The 21,017-nt window shown below is 45.5% G+C and overlaps 1 protein-coding gene across 5 annotated transcripts in view; it reads left to right on the top strand.

The window, feature by feature from the left end:
- Positions 1 to 11,823, top strand: part of MAP2K3 (mitogen-activated protein kinase kinase 3) — a 53,624-nt gene extending 41,801 nt beyond the window's left edge. For all 5 annotated transcript variants that reach the window (XM_039360532.1, XM_039360533.1, XM_039360529.1 and 2 more), the window contains 12 exons: positions 364 to 396; positions 1,669 to 1,738; positions 2,524 to 2,572; positions 4,112 to 4,225; positions 5,130 to 5,249; positions 5,390 to 5,506; positions 5,903 to 5,954; positions 6,217 to 6,344; positions 6,465 to 6,542; positions 7,156 to 7,295; positions 7,578 to 7,623; positions 7,979 to 11,823. In XM_039360532.1, coding sequence (XP_039216466.1) covers positions 364 to 396; positions 1,669 to 1,738; positions 2,524 to 2,572; positions 4,112 to 4,225; positions 5,130 to 5,249; positions 5,390 to 5,506; positions 5,903 to 5,954; positions 6,217 to 6,344; positions 6,465 to 6,542; positions 7,156 to 7,295; positions 7,578 to 7,623; positions 7,979 to 8,071 — 1,040 coding nt within the window. In that variant the 3' untranslated portion in view covers positions 8,072 to 11,823. The remainder of the gene's footprint in view (positions 1 to 363; positions 397 to 1,668; positions 1,739 to 2,523; positions 2,573 to 4,111; positions 4,226 to 5,129; positions 5,250 to 5,389; positions 5,507 to 5,902; positions 5,955 to 6,216; positions 6,345 to 6,464; positions 6,543 to 7,155; positions 7,296 to 7,577; positions 7,624 to 7,978) is intronic.
- The last annotated feature ends 9,194 nt before the right edge of the window (positions 11,824 to 21,017 follow it).

Below are 21,017 nucleotides of genomic sequence, written 5' to 3' on the forward strand. Positions count from 1 at the left end.
AGCCGTTGCTTCCGAGTTTAATAGTGTTGTCTTCAGATCCAGCCTCAATGCAGTGTTCGTTCTTAGATGCGTACAATGAGGCCAGACTTTAGGTTGAGTTTTGCATTTTGCAGTCCGTTTCTCTACCCGAGTGACTTTATTCTGCCTTTTGGGGAACGGGTGGAAAGATTTCGGCTCTTGAGTTTTGAGCAACCGTTTCTGAAGGGGGCAAAGCCGCCTGCCAAAATGTCTTGCTTCCATTAAGGCCGGGGTCTCCCAAGGCTGGGCTAGCTGAAGGATTTCCTCCATGGCTTATCATCAGCCCAGCTATTCAGGCTTTTTAAACAACAGCTCTTTTCTAACCTCTCCTCTCTTGTCTTACAGATCCCAAAGGATCCTTGGAAAAGCGCAAAGTCGGTAAGTGAGGAATACATTTAAAAAAAAAAAAAAAATTCCTCCAGTGCTGAAAATCATTTGTTTGACATGCCTACAATAGCTGAGGCTTAGAACCAAAATTCTTCATTCTTTGGAAATGGAAATAGAAAATAACAGAATTAGAAGGGACCTTGGAGATCTTCTAGTCCAACCCCCTGCTCAGGCAGGAACCCTATACCATTTCAGACAAATGGCTGTCTGATCTCTTCTTTAAAATCTCCAGTGTTGGAGCATTCACCGCTTCTGGAGGCAGGTTGTTCCACTGGTCAATTGTTCTAACTGTCAGGAAATTTCTCCTTAGTTCCTGGTTGCTTCTCTCCTTAGTTAGTTTCCACCTATTTGTTTCCTGTCCTGCCTTCAGGTGCTTTGAAGAATAGCTTGACTCCCTCTTCTTTGGGGCAGCCCCTGAGATATTGGAAGACTGCTATCCTGTCACCCCCTCATCCTTCTCTTTGTTAAACTAGACAGACCCAATTCCAGCAACCGTTCTTCATACGTTACAGGAATTGAGTATGTCACATCTGAATGTGCAATAGGGAGAACGGAATAGATGAATCCTTTCTCCTGTTTTTATCCTCTCAACAGCCTGGCGAAGTAGGCTGGGTGTGAGACACAATGACAACTGGGGTAGAAAGCATTTTGAATTAGACAGGATCCTCATAGCCTACCCGTCCTTTTGCATCAATTCTCCTAGTCCTGATTCACTCCTGCCATTGGTTTCGTTTAGCACAGTGGTTCTCAACCTTTTTTAATGCCATGACCCTCAACCGGTCATAAGTCGAGGACTACTCAACCGGTCGTAAATCGAGGACTACTCAACTGGTGCAGCACCGTTTGCAGAATGGGACTTTTGGCGGGCTCAGCAGGGCAGAGACAGCCTGGACCATCCCTATTGGCTTTTGAAAGCCAATAGAATTAGACTCTATTCAAGAGAGTCTATTCTATTGGCTTTCAAAAGCCAAGAGAATAAAAGGGAGTAGCACAGCTAAGGAAAAGGGGGAAAAAATGGCGGACTGCATTGTTTGGCGACCCCCGTGAAATGGTTGTTCGACCCCAAATGGGGTCCCGACCCACAGGTTGAGAACCACTGGTTTAGCGCATGATGTAAAAACGCAGCCCCTTTCGTGATGTTGTTGGGTCTTTTTTTTAAAACTATAACTATGAATAAACTATAGTTTGGCCCTGTACATGAAGAGAAGCCTCGTCTTCTCGAGCAGATTGTTGTTGTTTTTTTAAATGTCCTTTTTCTTCTAGGAACAAAGAAGAAAAGACCACCCATTTTAAGAATGCCCTCGGTTAATAAACAGTCACCTGTCCCTGCAACGTAAGATCTGTTTCTCCTCTTTTTACGGACAAAACTCAAGTAACAAAATGTTTGGCTCCCTTGGGGTCGTAAGTGAAGGACTATCAGTAAAAGTTAAACGTTGTTTGGCTGAACCCCGTTTTCGATGAAAACGCCTGCCTTAAGAGGCTGAAAGACTGGGAGGCCACGTTGATACTTTCCGAATGAGATCCAATCAGAAGGAATGTTAAGCAAAGTTGGTTTTCTCCACAACTCCGTTTAGTGAACCGCAGGTGGAACGAAGAAGCAGATGTTCTTCCAGGCGTTATCCCACCCCACAGTCCGTTGTTTCTGAATCAGTCTGGACAATCAGCCTAACTTATGTCAGCGGCATCCAGTTACCTAACAAGATAATTGATGTTTTCATATAATTGGCCTGCATTTATGTCACTCGTGTGGTTAGGTGACGTTGGTTAAGTGTTAGACCAAATGATGTAAGCCGGTGCATCTGAGGTCAACATTTCCATGACATAACCTCCTCACCAAAGGACATCAGTTAAGGTCCTTTGGATTTAATGGACTCCCTGCTGTCTGTTAAATGGAACTTTTGTTGTAATGCCAGAACATGAGAAAGGATGAATTGTGTCTTCTTCAGCTTGGGCTGTCTGATTGATCAGCTAAAGCCGCAACTCAATTGATTATATTTTTTAAATCTTGTTTTCTTTTTCCAATGCTAGAGTGTAGGAAGTGGGCACCGGGTTTCGGGCATTGGGTCTTCTCCAGAACCAGAACTGGATTGAATTATTTTCATTTTGTTTCTTCCACAGACCACCAAGGAACTTGGACTCCAGGACTTTTATCACCATTGGAGAAAAGGTAGACCTTGTCCTCTGTCCAAGCTTTTGATTTTTTCTTCTGCAGAATTCTTTGATTCAGTGTTTATCTTGTGCCTTTTCATGAAATTAAAACGGGAGAGGCTTAGAACTGCAAGGATAGTGCCACCTCCATACCAGTGTTTCTTTGTGTAGGCAAAGCTTGTGTGCAGGTACCCAGTTGGGACACAATCCAAGGTGTGGTGGTTTCACCCTCTTCTTGTTGAGCTTCTCCTTGTGGTCCTATAAGGTTGCCTGGGTGCATACATGACCCCCGAGCAACTGTGTGGTTTGCTTAGTTTTTACTTAGCAAGCGACGTTCTTCTCGCATTGGTAGACCACTGTTGTTCAAATTTGGCAACTTTAAGACCCCTGGACTTCAACTCCCAACATGCTGATTGGGGTATTCTGGGAGTTAAAAGTCCAATCTTGAAATTGCCAAGTTTGAAAAAGACTGCTGTAGATCATGAGTGCCAGCTGTAGAGGTTGTATCAGTCTTGCACCACAAGCTGTAATTACCACAAGCCATGGCTTGGTGGGCGAGAATCCATCTCATCCCAAGAAGCTGGCCTGATAACATCTCCAGAACTTCTGGAAGAATGTTCTTCTAAGCTCTTCCAGTATCTTAAGCACTTGGGGAAACCCAGGTCTCCTCTTTCATACCTCTTGTTTTCTGTTGAACCTGACCTTAGTGCTCTTCTGAGTTCCTCCTCCTACTCTTTGTGGGCCTGACCTGACCTAAAGGATGGGTCACTTGAGGTCACCGTCTCTCTTCCTCCCAACAGCCTTTTCTATTCCTTTCAAAGCTTTTCATTGGCTGTGGGCTGACCCAGCTCGGACTTTTGGGAGTTTGTGTGACCCTCACACTTAGCAGCTAGAAATAGCTGCTGGTTTCTGGTTTATGGCTGTGCCATAAACTGTCAGACAAAGAATAACGATCTTTGTTTTAGACACAGAGATCTGCTTCCTTCTTTGAAGTGGGAAGGCCAAAGCCATCAGAGATAATCTCATTAAATGTCTGAAGTTGTCTGGGGTGTTAATCCCCGGGTAGTAACTGTGAGAGGGACCTCGGAGTCCTAGTAGACAATCACCTAAATATGAGCCAGCAGTGTGCTGCAGCTGCCAAAAAGGCCAGGTTTAGCAAGTTTCTCACTTAGCAACGTCAAATTTTGGGCTCCAATTGTTTTCTTAAATCGAGAACTACCTGCATTCCCAGGAAGAAAGATAACTGCTAAAGAGTTGGGTGTTGCTTTACTTTTGAGTTTCTCAAACCTTGGCGAGTTTCCTCTGCGTGGACTTCAGCTCCCAGAATTCCACGTGCAAGTCAGAACACGGTTATTTTTCCTTTTTAAGGATGTTTTTATGTGGTTTCCAGATTGTCGATGGCAACAAGTTGACTTGAACGGATGGAATGTTGGTGCCTTGAAGTGTGTTTGTGTTGGTTTGTTGAGCGTTCACGCAGAGGGTACGAGACCTGTCTCTATGTTCTTAATCTGTTGGCCGTTTTCTTTACTCTGTTTTTTGCATCACGTCCGAACTGCAGAACTTTGAAGTTGAGGCCGATGACTTGGTGAGCATCTCCGAACTAGGCCGAGGTGCTTACGGGGTGGTGGAGAAAGTGCACCATGCAAAGAGTGACACGATCATGGCTGTAAAGGTGAGAATCTTAACAAAAGGGCTGCAGATATTTGGACCTAGGTTGCATGGTCAGTCATCAAGGGAGATCAGACTAGGACAGGCGCTGGTCTAGAAATTGGCAGATGGTGAGTTCTAGTTCTGCCTGAGTCAGGAAAACTGGCTGGGTGACTTTGGGCCAATCACCAGGAGACGGTGAGTTCTAGTCCTGCTTTAGCCATGAAAGCTGGCTTCAAGCCAGTCACCCTCTCTCAGCCTCATAGAGTTGTTGCCGTGGGGAAACGAGGAGGCAGCAGTATTAGGTAGTTCACCATTGATTACTAATAAATAAATATTAGCATTGCTCCATCTTGAAGAGTGGACAGCCAAGTCCCAGAATTCCCCACTTAGCAGAGCCCTCAGTGGGAATTCTGGACATTGTGGTTCATTGTCTTTGAGGTTAGGAAGGTGGTCTGTCCTCCCTCCCTCCCTCCCATTTATCCATCATAATTAGTTTCCTTCCTTCCTTCCTTCCTTCCTTCCTTCCTTCCTTCCTTCCTTCCTTCCTTCCTTCCTTCCTTCCTTCCTTCCTTCCTTCTCATTCACTCAGAATTCTTCCTTTTCCTTCCTTCCTTCCTTCCTTCCTTCCTTCCTTCCTTCCTTCCTTCCTTCCTTCCTTTTCACTCAGAATTCTTCCTTTTCCTTCCTTTTCCTTCCTTCCTTCCTTCCTTCCTTCCTTCCTTCCTTCCTTCCTTCCTTCCTTTTCACTCAGAATTCTTCCTTTTCCTTCCTTCCTTCCTTCCTTCCTTCCTTCCTTCCTTCCTTCCTTCCTTCCTTCCTTCCTTCCTTCCTTCTCATTCACTCAGAATTCTTCCTTCCTCCCTCCCTCCCTCCCTCCCTCCCTCCCTCCCCACCCACTGATCGGTATCCTTTTGCTCCCAACCCAGAGAATCCGAGCCACTGTGAATACTCAGGAGCAAAAGAGGCTGGTGATGGACCTGGATGTCTCCATGAGGACCGTCGACTGCTTCTACACCGTCACGTTTTACGGAGCTCTTTTCAGAGAGGTAGACAAGAAATCCAGAAGCCTTCCAAACTCACTGGGAAAAGCCAGCCTGGGTTCAGTTCGTCCTTGAGCTGAACTGAGCAGGGATGATGGGACCTAAGAATTTTTGGAAGGACTGAAAATTTCTTCTCTGGTCCTCAGGGTGACGTGTGGATCTGCATGGAACTGATGGACACGTCGCTGGATAAATTTTACAAGAAGGTTCTGGAGAAGAAGAAGACCATTCCTGAAGACATCCTAGGAAAAATAGCCGTGGCTGTGAGTGTTACCTTTATGCCCATGTTTACCAAAGCAGGACAAAAGAAGCAACGGATGGAAGCTCACCAAGGAGAGAAGAAACTTAAAACTAAGGAGAAAATTCCTAACAGTGAGAACCATTAATCAGGGGAACAAATTGCCTTCAGAAATTGTAAGGAACAAATAAACCAAATAATGCAGCCATTTGTAGTTGTCTGCTAGTGAGTCAAGGAGCCAGTTTGGATCTGCTGCGATGCTCGTGTAAAAGAGAGTTTGAGGGTTTTGTTAGGGGTGTTTGAGACCGGAAAAATGGAATTAAATGGCTTGAGTTGCTGTGCCCCGTATAGCAGCTAGAAAGTGTGAAGAGTGTCCCACAACTTAATGGGTGTATCTGTTGTTTCTCTCCCTTTTGTCCAGATTGTCCGAGCCCTGGAGCATCTCCACAGTAAATTGTCAGTGATTCACAGAGGTAAGGCTCAAATTGCAGATCCCATCAGATGGACAGAGAAAGCAGCTGAGGGTTAATAACACAGGTGAGGCCCAGTTCAATTACAGGCCGTCCTCATTTAGGGACCGGAAGTGGGACGGGCAACTCCGCCACTAAGTGAAACAGTTTCCTAAGTGGGGGAATCACATCACGGCGACCGTGTTTTCCTACCAGATGAGTACAGATTGTCCTCAACTTACAGCAGTTTGTGATCCCAAGGCCATTTTGTCTTCCCTGCTTGCAGATGTGAAGCCGTCCAACGTCTTGATCAACAAACAGGGACATGTGAAAATGTGTGATTTTGGAATCAGCGGGTACTTGGTGGATTCCGTGGCGAAAACATTGGATGCCGGCTGCAAACCTTACATGGCTGTGAGTGGGGGGGGCTCCATTGTGGGGACACAGCATGTGAGTTTGGGGGAGAACCTCCAGTCCGTTTCCCTTTTCCCTTCTTTCTTCCTAATTTGCTTTTATTTTATTTTCCCCGTGCAGCCAGAAAGAATTAATCCGGAGCTAAACCAGAAGGGATATAATGTCAAATCAGACGTTTGGAGTCTTGGGATCACTTTGGTAAGGAATCGAGGCGACCTTGGGGACTGGCAAGGCAGAAAGCATAAGGACTAGTCGCATGCTGGGCTTTGGAGTTAGTAAGGCTTAGAGATCCGGCAGTGTCTGGAGACTCTCCTCGGATTGGGTCTCCCTTGTGGACTCCCCCCCCCCCCATCGTCTCTCCTGCAGTCGTAGGGAGCCAGATTGTGGATAAATCCAGTATTTCTAGGGACCCTGGTGCTTTCCGAGCTTGGTGGCTTTCTTGCAGACGTTTCGTGGCCCAACTAGGTAACATCATCAATGCTAGAAGGGAGTGGGGTTCACTCTCTAAGCAAGCTTCTAGCACTGATGATCCCTAGTTGGGTCATGAAACGTCTGCAAGAAAACAACCCAACTCAGAGAAGCACTAAGGACCCCACAGTCATCGTTCTCCCTCTCCTCCTCCTCCTCCTCCCCCCCTTCTCCTCCCCTCTGTAAACCCCACTCCCTTCTAGCACTGATGATGTTATCTAGTTGGGTCATGAAATGTTTGTAAGGAAGCCACCAAGCTCAGAGAATTACCAGGGCTCCAGAGTTCAGCCCTGAGCTACAAATATTCTCTTCCTATTGGAATCCAATCTGTGTCTCCCTCCAGATCGAGATGGCCATTCTCCGTTTCCCCTACGACTCCTGGGGGACCCCCTTCCAGCAGCTTAAGCAGGTGGTGGAAGAGCCATCCCCCCAGCTCCCAGCCGATCGCTTCTCCAAAGACTTTGTCGACTTCACCGCCCAATGGTAAGTCCCTCTGCACTGTCTCACCTTCTCCTGGTGAGTGGCCCAAAGTCACTCCGCTGCTTTCATAGGTGACGCGGGACTAGAACTCACCGTCTCCCTGGGGATTGGCTCAAAGCCATCCAGAGAGCTTTCAGGCCTTAAAGCAGGACTAGAACTCACCGTCTCCCGGTGTTTGGCCCAAAGTCACCCAGGTGACTTTTATGCAGTGAGTATTTCTGTTGTTCCAATGACAAATCTTTTCAGCTTGGATTAGTGATGTTCTGGGTGTCTTTTTTTCCCTAGTCTGACGAAGAATCCTGCTGAACGAATGAGCTATTTAGAGATGATGGTGAGTTGACTTTTTTATGGCCCAGTTTTAATCTGTTTTATTTAGATTCCAGCAGGTGAGTGCACAGCAACCTTCGTGCCTCCTTCTTCTTCTTTTCCTTCTCCTTCACTACCACCTCCTCCTCCTTCACCTCCTTCCTCTCCTCCTCCTCCACTACCACCACCACCACCTTCTCCTCCTTCCTCTCTTTCTGCTTTTGTCTCCTTCACCTTCACTACCTTCTCCTCCTTTTTCCTCTATTACTACTACTACTCCTTCCTCTCCTGCTTTCGTCTCCTTCACCTTCTCTTCTTCCGTCTCCTCCTCCTCCTCCTCACCGCCACCACCATCCCTTATTGTCCTCTTTCTCTGACAGGATCACCCCTTCTTCACTCTCCATGACACCAATGACCCCACAGTGACCGAGATGGCTTCCTTCGTCACGGAAATCCTCGGGGAAGACTCTTAAATTCCCCCCCCCTCCCTGACCTCGCCGTCGTGCCAAATAAACTGGAGTAGCATCGTCCTCGTTTCTCCCAGTGGGAAGAACCGAGGCAGTTTGAAAACTTCTTAGCATTACCGGCGGTTTGCACAAAAAAACAAGATTGTGAACGTCTTTTGTTTGCAACCTCCATCAGCCCAATTTAACCTCACGCGATAACTTCGTGCCTTCGAGAGTGGCGGGTGGTGTGTGGCCGCACCCTGCGTGAAGAAATCTAGCTTCGGAGGACCCGAGGTTGGTCCTTGAAATCCTTTACTCCCATTTCAGCTGCCGAGGTGAATTTTTGTGCGTTCCCCCGCAGTAAACCTTTCCTGCCCCCCTTTGCCCCCCCCCAAATGCAACTGTGGACATTCAGACGTTTTCTAGACTTGATGCAAAACCGCGACACCCTCCATCCCTTTAAAGAGCTGACTGCGGATGCCGCTGTTAAGAAGGAGCTTGTGTTGGCTTTTTACGCTTTGCAGTTTCAAAAATCTCTTTCTATAGAAAATCAAGAAGGTTTTAGTAGTTTCTTGAAGTAGGTGTTCTACCTTCTGCAATTCTCTCTCTCTCTCCCTTCTTTAATCCGGCGGCAGTATTCCTCGACCTCAGCAATTTTCAGATGCCCAGAATTCTTCAAAAGCGGGAGAATTAATGGGAGATGAAGTTCACAGTCGTAAAGTTGCTCAGGTTGAAAAGCTGCTAGAGGAACAATTTCCCTTCCCCCCCCATCCCCAAAAAAACTCCTCCTGGAAAGATTTTACAGCCCAATTTTGTGACCTCTGCTGCTGGATTGTAAAGCGTCCCACCTACCCTCATTTTGTCGTCATCTTCCAATATTTCCTTCAAAGAATTCATATACGAAGATGATACAGGCTAGTTTTGGCATCAGCAACCCGAAGATCACACGTCTTCTCAAACTTCTTTGTGCTTTTCAACGTACAGATGTTTTGATGTACGTTTCACCATGAAATGAGATGTGCTGAGCCTCCTCCCCCCCACCCACCCCAAAAGGTCCAGCTGTTGTGAGGATCTTGTCTCTGGAGACATCACTGGAGATTGAGAATGTTAATAAAAAAATTAAATAGCCTCCCCCCTGCATTTCAAGAGACGGATTGAGGTGGATCACTTTAATTGCACTGAAACTGGGAAGCATTTTTGATCCGGTGGGCTGATTCCCCCTTTCTCTCAACTCTTTGTCATCCCTTCCTGGACTGTTGGAACTAGGAAGTCCACCTAGAGGTTAGGAGGATCTACCTTCCCTTGAGATGTTCAGTCTTCCCCATCACCACCGGAAGCTCACTTACCTTGCAACATTGTCCACTCCCCTCCACAAAATGTATCTCCACCTACCCAGATTTTTGCACACCCTTGTTGTTTAGTGCCAAGCAATGTAGCTTAGCCTACTGTGTAAACCCAACAGTGGATGGATTGCCGTGATTACCTTCACCAAGTCCAAGCACTCACCATCGCGTTGAAGCCAATGAGATTCCCACCAAGATATCCATCATGGTTTAGGAGCTACAAGACCTGGGTTCACACACGTGCACCACATCTTGGCTTGTTCATTGAATTAGCCATGCTAAAACCACGGTGGTAAGGTGTTGGCTTTCTCTGCCTGACACAGAACATCGGGATTGAAGTGGAAAGTGTTGGCCTATGAAGGATGTGCTTCCTGCAGTGAGCCCATTTCTGATTGATCATCTATATCTTACTTCCGCAGAGGGAAAAAAACCCTTAGGAACATGGGTGTGAATAGGGGAACAAATGAAATATTTTTCCACCCTTCCCCTCCAAAGAACTTAATGTGGAGAGCTCTTACCTTTTGAAGAAAAAAGCAAATATTGCCAGTGGCTTAATTCACGCTTTTTGTTTTTCAGTAAATTCTCTCCCTCACTCCTATCCCCCCAAAAGTAAATTATCTTTAAGTGTGTGCATATGTTTGCGTAAATGAATAGATGCAGAATAAGCATGGAGGAAGCTCCAGCACCTGAAAGCTCTAAAGGAATGTTAAAACAGAGAAAAGTAAGAAAAAGGGAAAATGCATTTTAAGGACACTGGAAATGGCTCTATCCCAGGAGTTCACGAGTCAGATGCTAAAGAACAACTCTACCTATTTATTTTATCCATCTGGTCTGAAGAAATATCCTTAGCCACCTCAAGCTTAAGATTTGGTCTTCACCCACAGCCTTTTCCATGGGTTGAATGAGTTGCTAGTCCCTATTGATCCATTAAAATATCTCAGCCGTGGTGATGTAACAGATGGGACTTTGATCCTTCCTCCTTCAAGATGCTTGAACAAGTTCCCCATTCTCATCAGCTTTGAAAGAGCCTGGTGATCACTTGCCCAAGTACTAACCAGATCCTAGCAATATATTTTCCAGAATCAGCTGTGGGTCACCATTGCCTGCCTGTAAGGGGGTTGTTAAATCGCTCCCTAGAAATTTTTTGGGACCTGAGGTTTCTTCTAAAGATGCTTTTCTTGTGCTAATAGGTCTAAGCTGCTGGTCAAACCTCTGTTCATAATTTGTCTTGAAAGCCCGTTCAAAACAGGGCTGAAGGCCACCAGTGTCCTTAATATTTCGAGATGGATGACAAATAAATAAATTTACTTCCTAGATGTTCAGCCTTCCCTTCTGAGAGTTGCTACTGCCTTAAGTTACCTATAAATAAAAGCAACTTTTAAAAAATAATAATAAATTGCAGAACATAAATGATTTGGGGAGACTATTCCGTCCATTCTCTTTGTGAGTTAACATGTTCCGCTTTGGGGGTTGACTTGATCCTGTGTGATTTGGGGAGGGGGGTTCCCAGTCTTGGTCAGAGACCTGAAGTGACCCTCAAAGCTACAAGAAATGGACCATCTTATGTATTACCATCGCTTGAACCAATGAATGTTGCATGCAACTTCTGAAATTGAGATACCCCCATTATAGTTTTCCAGCCTGTTCTCGTTCTGGTTTGTAATGTCTGCTTTTTTTTTTTTTTAAACCTCTGAGCTTTTTGGAGGCAAATTTAGTGAACGTTTCCTGTGTTTTTCTTTTGAGTCTAACGCAACGTTTCTCAACCTGGACGACTTGGAAGGTGTGTGGAGTATACTACAACTCCCAGAATTCCCCAGCCGACATGGCTGACGGAATTCTGGGAGTTGAAGTCCCCGCGTGTTCCAAGTTGCCAAGCTGGAGCCACGCCGATCTAATTAGACAGGCTTTAGGTGGCTTTTGCTGTGCTGCTGAGCCTCTGTAATATTTTTATTTCTTACTGGTTTTAGATTAGCAAGAGGGTGTTTGGCTAGCGTTCCCAGAGCCTCTTTCTATGCTTCAGGGTTTGTTTCTTCAAATGCATGCCTTTGGATTTTACAGAGTTCTCTTCCACCTTCTTCTCTTCCCCAACTTGCAAAAAAAAAAAAAAAAGTTGTTTATTTGGAACCCGGCAAATGAAATGACCACAGGAGCCCTTGTGGAGCACGAGCTGGGTCTCCAACGGGGCAGATGTGAAACTGATCTTGGTTTAAAGAAAGCTTGATGGTACATGAGCCCCTAACTCGCCTTCCATTTTGTTTTTGTTTTTTTTCTTTTTCCTTTCATCACTCTCCTTCCCCCCTCCCTTCCCAAGTTTCCAGCAGAAATGGAAGACTATTTATATTTAGACAAGAACTCTGGGTGCTTTGATGATTTGAAAGGTTCTCTCTAATAAACTAACTTGGTTGTTGGTTTTCAATAAAAGAAGCTCCCAATCTAGTTTCTGCTTGGTGGCTTTCTTGAAAAAGGGCGAAGCATTCGTTCTTTTCATTCATTCATTCACTCACTCCATTGAAATTTTCAACAAAGGGAGGGGTTGGATTTGAATCTGAGCTAATTGACATCCCCCAGGAGAGATAGTTCTTGACTTAAAACGATTTGTTTAGTGACTGTTCGAAGTTACAACAAAAAGCGGCTTGCAACCATATTCTTACTTAGCAACCATTGCACGTTGTATGGTCAAAATTCAGGCACTTGGCAACCAGTGTGTATGTGTCACAATTGCAGCATTCCACGGTCATGGGATTGCCATCTGAGGCCTTCCCAGCCGGCTTTGGACAAGTAAAGTCAATGGGGTAACATGGATTCACATAATGACTGCCGGAAAACAATATCTCCTGCTAAATACATGGAAAAATCCACTTAGGGTTAGGGTTAGGTCTCCATGAATTTGGAGGGCAAAATGGACCTCGCCAACGGATTCAGAACCCATGGGTATGGTTAGGGTGAAAATTTTCGAAGCCTGCCTTAACTACGTTCCCTGGCAAAATACATGGGAAAATCCCATTGGGGGGAAAATCCACTTAGGGTTAGGGTTAGGTCTCCATGGATTTGGAGGGCAAAATGGACCTCGCCAAAGGATTCGGAGCCCATGGGTATGGTTAGGAGGGTGCAAATTTTCCTAGCCTGCCTTAACTCCTTTCCCTGGCAAAATACATGGGAAAATCCCATTGGGGGGAAAATCCACTTAGGGTTAGGGTTAGGTCTCCATGGGAGGGCAAAATGACCTCGCCAACGGATTCGGAGCCCATGGGTATGGTTAGGAGGGTGCAAATTTTCCTAGCCTGCCTTAACTCCTTTCCCTGGCAAAATACATGGGAAAATCCCATTGGGGAAAATCCACTTAGGGTTAGGGTTAGGTCTCCATGGATTTGGAGGGCAAAATGGACCTCGCCAACGGATTCGGAGCCCATGGGTATGGTTAGGAGGGTGCAAATTTTCCTAGCCTGCCTTAACTCCTTTCCCTGGCAAAATACATGGGAAAATCCCATTGGGGGGAAAATCCACTTAGGGTTAGGGTTAGGTCTCCATGGATTCGGAGGGCAAAATGGACCTCGCCAATGGATTCGGAGCCCATGGGTATGGTTAGGAGGGTGCAAATTTTCCTAGCCTGCCTTAACTCCTTTCCCTGGCAAAATACATGGGAGAATCCCATTGGGGGGAAAATCCACTTAGGGTTAGGGTTAGGTCTCCATGAATTCGGAGGGCAAAATGGACCTCGCCAATGGATTCGGAGCCCATGGGTATGGTTAGGAGGGTGCAAATTTTCCTAGCCTGCCTTAACTCCTTTCCCTGGCAAAATACATGGGAAAATCCCATTGGGGGGAAAATCCACTTAGGGTTAGGGTTAGGTCTCCATGAATTCGGAGGGCAAAATGGACCTCGCCAATGGATTCGGAGCCCATGGGTATGGTTAGGAGGGTGCAAATTTTCCTAGCCTGCCTTAACTCCTTTCCCTGGCAAAATACATGGGAAAATCCCATTGGGGGGAAAATCCACTTAGGGTTAGGGTTAGGTCTCCATGAATTCGGAGGGCAAAATAGACCTCGCCAACAGATTCGGAGCCCATGGGTATGGTTAGGAGGGTGCTGACTTTTCAAGCCTGCTCTATCTACATGACACCAACTTGATAGCCTTTAACCAAGTAAGCAATGACCTGGTCTAAGAATAGAGAAGGTTGGTACATATCTTTGGGCTATAAGATCCTGTTTCTACATTTCACCTGAAAAAGTAGACTTTCTCATGCCCAGATTTTCTTTGTAAGATACTGAGCTGTTCATCTAAACCAGGAGTGTCCAACCTCGGCAACTTTTAGGCTTGTGGACTTTTTAACTCCCAGAATTCACCATCTTTCCACTGATTGACCCCACGGTGGTGCTGTCGAGTTGTCTTGCATTCTGCCAGGGTCAAGGATACTTCCAAATATTTAATCCAATTGCCTGTCTCTCATTTTTCAAAGCCAGTATCTCATTTCTGTCTTCACAGCAGTTAGAGAGGTAGATGAGACTGAAGGAGTGAGAGAGGAAAGGAGGGAGGGAGGGAGGAAAAGAGGGAGAGAGAGGCTGACTCAAGGTAATTTGGGTTTTAGAGGCAGAAGAATTTGGTGATTGTACAAGCAAAGTGCATGTGTGTGTACAGGTTTCATTATTATTTTTTCATTCCAGTGCAGTTAAACAGAATTTCCCATCTTGTCTTACCTTTAAATCTACTCAGGTCTCCACTGATGAGATACCTTCAAACTTGGAAGAATTGCTAAGAACATACAACTGTGTGCAATTTGCTTTTTCTTGCTCTGGATTATTAATTGTTTTCTCTCTCTCTCTCTCTCTCTCTCTCTCTCTCTCTCTCTCTCTCTTTCTCCTTTCTCTTTCTTCCTCTCTCTCTCTTTCTCTCTTTCTTTCTCTAATTATAGAAATTGGAGGTAAATAACCCCTTCAGTCTGTTGCATAGTCTCTCTCTCTCTCTCTCTCTCTCTCTCTCTTTCTCTCTCTCCTTCCCTCCCTTCCCCCCCCTCTTTTCTTCCTTTCCGAACTCATTTTCAAATAGCTCCCAATTCTCTTGATAAAAAGAATGCAACTTATGTCCCCTTCTGTACAGCCAAACTGGTTAAACATGCACTATGGCCAGATTCAGCTCTAATTTTAAGAGCACAAGCTATCTCTTACTGCTGTAGAGGAGCATAAGAAGGGACAATGGTTATTGTTTGATGTGCCACAAAATCCCTGTTGTTCGTGGGATGGGGAAGGGAAAAAAAACGGATGTGAATGGAAAGAAATGTGATTGTAGAGCTAACACAATAGATCCTTGGTCCCCGGAGAAGGCAAATTCACGGTAGGAGCAGTTCCTCCCGCATCACAAGGCAAAAGTGAAATCATTAGACCTCCTAAGTGATTCTTAGGTTCTCATTGTCCTCATCTCATCTGATTAAAGTTGAAGAATTCATTCTTTGGCTGCTGTGTTTTGCTTGCTCAGTGCCGGGCAATGACTACAACACACAAAGCCTTCAAACGAATTGTCAACCTTCCTGACTTGGCCATTGAAAAAAAGAAAGACTCTCGGACCCATTGTTAGCCAAAAGTATACTTTACTACAGCCAAGTGATTACAGAAGAAGCAAAGCCGGATATGGGATTTGCACGTGCAAAGCGTATGGTTAACTTTTCCCTTGTTCCCACCTTCCCTCCCTGGTTATCTTTGTGTGTCCAATTAGATTCTAACAAGTTGTTTGGGTAACAATCCCCGGCTTTGTGGGCTGGATGGTGCTGCATTCCATAGTGTGACCTTGGAACAGCCGGGGGGCTCTCACGGGACTGCATGATGAGTAGCTTCGATTCCTCTCATGCTACCTCCCCCCTTTATCCCACCCTGCAGTCCTTCATAAGTTGTAGGGGCCTTGATCACTGGAAGCTTTCAAGAAGAGACTGGACTGCCATCTGTCAGAAATGGGGCAGGGTCTCCTGCTTGCGTGGGGGGTTGGACTAGGATCAGAGGAAGGCAGCCTTGGCTCTTTTATGACTCATGGACTTCAACTCCCAGAATTCCTGAGCCAGCCACCCTGAGGGGAAAGAGAGAGGTTTTCAAGCTGAGCAATTCTGACTCAGGAATTCTGAGAGTTGAAGTCCACGAGTCATAAAAGAGCCAAGGTTGCCTACCCCTGGACTAGATGACCTGCAAGGTCTTTTCCAACTCTGTTATTCTATTCTGTTCTCCCTGCTGAGTTTGGCAGGTTGGCAGCAAGCGAAGCGTGGCATGGCAGGCTGGCAGTCCTGACAAGAATGTTGGTCTTGATTGGATATTTGTGAGGTACAGAGGACTAACTGATTCCTTGGGAGTATAGCAAAGACTTGTAACGAAGAACACAAGAGAAAGATCTCAAACCAGACAGTAAAGTAATGGGTCTACTCTAATCTCAAGCAAGACAATAAAGCAATGGGGTCTGCTCTAATCGCCTGGGCAAGAAAAAAACTATTCTCAACCTTAAGGTGGGTGGACTTCAACTCCCAGAATTCCCCAATTCTGGGAGTTGAAGTCTACCCGTCTTAAAGTTGCTATCAACCTAGCGAGGTAATTCCAACAGGGATTCCAACCAGATGGACTTATTCTTCTTTACTGTAAGGTTACAGTAACAGGATCTTGCAAGTCTGAAAGTACATCTTCCCCCTGCCCCATCTTTACAGGTAACCAAACTAGGGAGGGTCTCTTCTGAGATGTTTCCTGCCCTCCTGAGGTGGGCTAGGATGCCTCTTATCCGGCCATTCCATTGATTGTGGCTCTTCCCGCATCTCCCAACCTCATTCTCACATACCATTAACCCTTGCGGCGGTTGAGAAACCCAGTTCTCGGCTAAACACACCAGCTTCCTCCTCCGTTTCTTCTTTTCCACTAAATGGGAACCCCGCTTCTCTTTGTAAAAGGGGTGGCCCTTTTCCACGGGGAGTAAACACCGAAGAGAGGTTTTGGAATCACCCAACTGGGCTTTCTCTGCTTCTTCCGTGCCCAGAAGTCTTCATCAAGGGCTTTGTGGGAAGCATCAGCTCTTACATGTAGAACGCTGCAGCTACTATCATGAAACCCTGAGGAGGTTTTCTCTTACTCTGCGAGAAATCAATAGTTCCTTGGCGGTTTCCCAAGAGCTGCAGAAGGAACGGAAAATGAGGAAGCAGACTGGAATTGTTGGACTTGAACAGGGTATTGATCCACTCAAGTGCAACAGCTCTCTAGAGGTCCACTCCAGAAGTAGCAAAATGTCAGACTTCCCAGGTAAATCAGACAGGAAACATGATCAGATGGGCTAATTCTACTGTACTGTGCAGATCTCCCACCGTCTCTTAGAACGGGTCCTCAAACTTGGCCACTTTAAGACTTGTGGACTTCAACTCCCAGAATTCCCCAGTCTTCAAGAGAGGCTGGCCAAGTGGAATACCCTCCATTTCTCTCCTCTAGAGAACTCAGACGACCTTCAGAAGACTCCCTAAAACTTAAAAAAAAGAAGAGTGCTTTAAATTCTCCTTCCTGCAGGACCTGCTTGGATCTTGAATTTTAAAAACACGACTCCATGTGTCTTAGACCCAGCAAACATCTCAGAACAGGCTGGCCTGGAGTCATTGCCCTGAGAAAATCGGGTGACCTCCTATTTCACAAGCTTCGAAGGAGAACATTTATCTCTCTGCTGACAGCCGAGCCTTCAACCTGATCACGTTAAATGCAGGATCAATAGCAATTCAGTTATGTTGTATTTTTAACTAGGCTTTCACAGGGCGGGTGTTTTGTGTTAAGTCAATTTAGCCGGAGCTCAGAGGCAGTAGGTTGAAGATGGAGAGGTTGTACGGAAGACCCAGAAGGAGCTTTTGCTGACCCCAAGAGGCCTTGATGCTGGAAGAAGCTCTGAGCAGATCTGAAATTACATCTGAGGAGGCTGCACATTCCAGAAGTGTGAAGTTCTTTCTTAGAACAGCTGACATCAAAGACAGAGACACACACACAGAGAGAGAGAGAGAGCAATGGAAGAGCCTCGTATTGTCTTATGTGTGAATTTAGGGCATAGAGCAACAGAGTTGGAAGGGACCTTGGAGGTCTTCTAGTCCAACCCCCTGCTGGAGCAGGAGATCCTTTATCATTTCAGACCAACGGCTGTCCACTCTCTTCTTGAAAACCTTCAGGGATGGAGCGCCCACAACTTCTAAAGGCAAACTTTTCCATGCGTTAATTGCTCTCACCGTTAGGAAATTTCTCCTTAGCTCTAGGTTGCTTTTCTTCTTGATTACTTTCCATCCATTGTTTCTTGGTTTTGCCTTCTGGTGCTTTGGAAAATAGTTTGACCCCCTCGTCTTTGTAGGAGCCCTTCAACTATTGGAACGTTGCTATCATGTCTCCCCTAGTTCTTCTTTTCATTAGACCCACTAGACATACCCAACTCCTGTAATTTATTCCTGTAATTTATTTGTTATTGGGCTCCAGCATTTATTACTCAATAAGTGCCAGCATCTAATCAATTATGACTGATCTTGAAATATAGGCAGACTCAGCCCTGGATACTTCTTGCATCAGAAGCTATCAGAGAACTTCATGGCTATAAGGCACAGTGGAAAATTATAAAACAACGCATAAGAAGGGAGTGGCAAAGGATTTCTACTTAAAATGTCCAAGAAAAGTTGGCATGGACACGATCACTAACACCGCTTGACCTGAGAATGTTTTTGCCTATTGTAAGCTTTGTAGTTTAATTCCACCTGAAGATGGAATCTATAGTCCCTGAAAGATCAGCCATAATGCTGAAAACGTATCTATCTTTTCAGGATCACCAGAAAACCCCAAAACCTTCTCAGGAGTCACAACCATGTCTTTGCTTCTTGTGATTGGAGAACTGTCCAGGACTCTGACATATTCTGGGCCCTAAATTGGCCGCCATGCTCAAACCTACTCAAACTGGTCTACTCAGAGAAGAAAGCAACTAGGCTTCCTACCCAGAGTGGCAACTCATCTTTGGATTCTCTTGTGGCTTTGCTGGGGCCATTCATATCTTTCTAGAAGAATAACACACCTGAGGTCACCCCAAAAGCTTCCGTTACTGATGGTGAACTTCAACTTAGGCCAGGGGTCCCCAACCTTGGCACCTTTAAGACCTGTGGACTGGCTGGGGAATTCTGGGAGTTGAAGGCCACAAATCTTAAAGTTGCCAAAGTTGGGGACCCCTGACTTAGGCTTCCTGATCCTGGTCCAACACCTTCACCATCCCTTCCCTGCGCCTTCTGATCCTGAATGTCCCACATAAAGGTGCCTTTGGATCCCTCTTACAGCTTCCTTCTTTGCTTTTCATCTTGCCCGTCTGCAATTGTTGTTGAGTTGCGCACCTGTGGGAGATTGTGCTTCCCCGTTCCACAAACTCACCTAGTTAATTGAAATGTCAATCAGGGCCTGGGGAAAGCAAAGAGACTGGCATCCAGGTGGCAGCTCCTTGTCTGGGTCCAAAGGAGACAAGTTGATTGAAGACCATACCCAGGAGGAGAGAGGTTGATGAGATTTGAGACCCATCTGCATTGTGCTGGGCGAGGTGTATCATCACTGCCAATTAAGTACCAGTTGATTTCGTTTTGTTGTTCTCTTCTGACAACCGAGTAGAGTTGACAGCCACTTTTGGGCAGGGGAAATCAGCGAGAACAGGTTTTTCATTTTTGAGTCAGCAAAGAGAAGAGACCAAAGGGAGAAGAGCAACAAAGATGATCAGGGGACTGGAAGCTAAAACATATAAGGAACGGTTGCTGGAATTGGGCATGTCTAGTTTAAGAAGAGAAGGACGAAGGGGGACAGGATAGCAGTGTTCCAATATCTCAGGGGCTGCCCCAAAGAAGAGGGAGTCAAGCTATTCTCCAAGGCACCTGAAGGCAGGACAAGAAGCAACAGATGGAAACTGATCAAGGAGAGAAGCAACCTAGAACTAAGGAGAAACTTCCTGACAGTTAGAACAATTAACCAGTGGAACCACCTGCCTCCAGAAGCGGTGAATGCTCCAACACTGGAAGTTTTTAAGAAGAGACTGGACAGCCATTTGTCCAAAATGGTGTAGGATTTCCTGCCTGAACAGGGGGTTGGACTTGATGACCTCCAAGGTCCCTTCCAACTTTATTATTATTATTATTAATACTGGCTATCTCCAGTTTGTGCTTAAAGGACCAGATTGTGTAGCAGAAAATCAGGCAGACCTGTTCTCCAAAGTACCCAGAAAGCAGGACAAGAAGCAATGAATGGGAACTAATTAAGGAGAGAAGCAACCTGGAACTAAGGAGAAATTTCCCGACAGTGGGAATAATTAATCAGTGGAACACCTTGCCTCCAGAAATTGGAGGTTTTCATGAGGAGATTGGACAACCATTTGTATGAAATGGTATAGGGTCTCCTGCTTGAGCAGCCGGTTGGACTAGATGACCTCCAGTTCTGTTACAAATATATATTTACCTGATGGGTCTGGGCCACGGGCCAGCATCTCCTGTTTTTGAGCTGGGCACGAATACGGTAATTAATAGAAGAAAAAGAAGAAGAAGAAAAGAAATCAAAGGCCCGGGCAGGAATTGTTTCTCTGTCAGCCTTCGCTTTGTTATATTTAGTAAGTTTCAAGAGGAGAAGCCGTGAGAGGCAAACCAGATCTGAGTTGTGCTTGGGCATGGATTTCAAAGGGAAAAGCCAACATTTCGTTAGAAATAGAGACGCGGCCCCTGTTGTTTTGTGCTCGACAAATAAGGCGTAAATAATTTAGCATCCTTGCTTTCTTGCCTGACAAATAAGAAACGCATGCCTTTCTCTCTAACCTGCCCTTCCCTCCCCCCTCAACTTTTTAAATCTTTTTTTTCTTCTCCTTCTCCTTCTTCTTACGATTAGATTTCAACAGGAAAAGCAACTTTGGAGTCATAAAAATATCTCCCGTAAACATATCTTGGCTTTCAAGCACCAATATCGATTAATAAATGGGTCCTTCATAGCTGCTGGCATGTCTAACCTGGTTTAATTTGGATGCCCATCACATATCAGTATATATATATTCAAACTCTTCATGCACAGTTAGGTAGGTAAGTGCCAGGGGCCCAGAGATGCTATATTTAAATAAATCTGGCACCTATTTGAATCGCTGTGCCAATTTTTTGAAATTACAGCTTCCTGTAAAGTGGGGAGGAGGGAAGACCCCTAAAGTGATAGATGTGCTAAAATATTTAACAAAACTCCCTTTTTTCCGCCTCAAAGCCCATGTTTTATTTAGTGAAGCCCAGGGAGCTGCAATTCATATTCAGCTTCTTCTCTATCTCTTAGTCCTTGACCTACCAAAGGAAACAGGAAGCTGGTCTCTTTTACTTGAACAAAGCTCAAAAAATCAGTTTATGGACACACACACACACACACACACACACACACACACACACACAGACACACCGGGTCACTGCAACCGTCATAAAACTGAATCCGTTGTCAAGTGTCTGAATTTGGATCCCGAAAACTAGGGGAAGGCTGCAATGATGCTAAGGGTGGAAAATGGTCCTAAGCCACTTTGTTTGGTCAGGAACGGTCACTAAATGAACTGCTGTAAGCCGAGGACCAGCTGTAAGGGCTAAGATGTACGAAAACAGCTTCCTTTTGGACGTAGTGCCA

This window comes from Crotalus tigris, unplaced genomic scaffold, assembly GCF_016545835.1.
Source record: "Crotalus tigris isolate CLP2741 ecotype Arizona unplaced genomic scaffold, ASM1654583v1 scf7180000019173.45859301935:6455823, whole genome shotgun sequence".
NCBI classification, from domain to species: domain Eukaryota; kingdom Metazoa; phylum Chordata; class Lepidosauria; order Squamata; family Viperidae; genus Crotalus; species Crotalus tigris.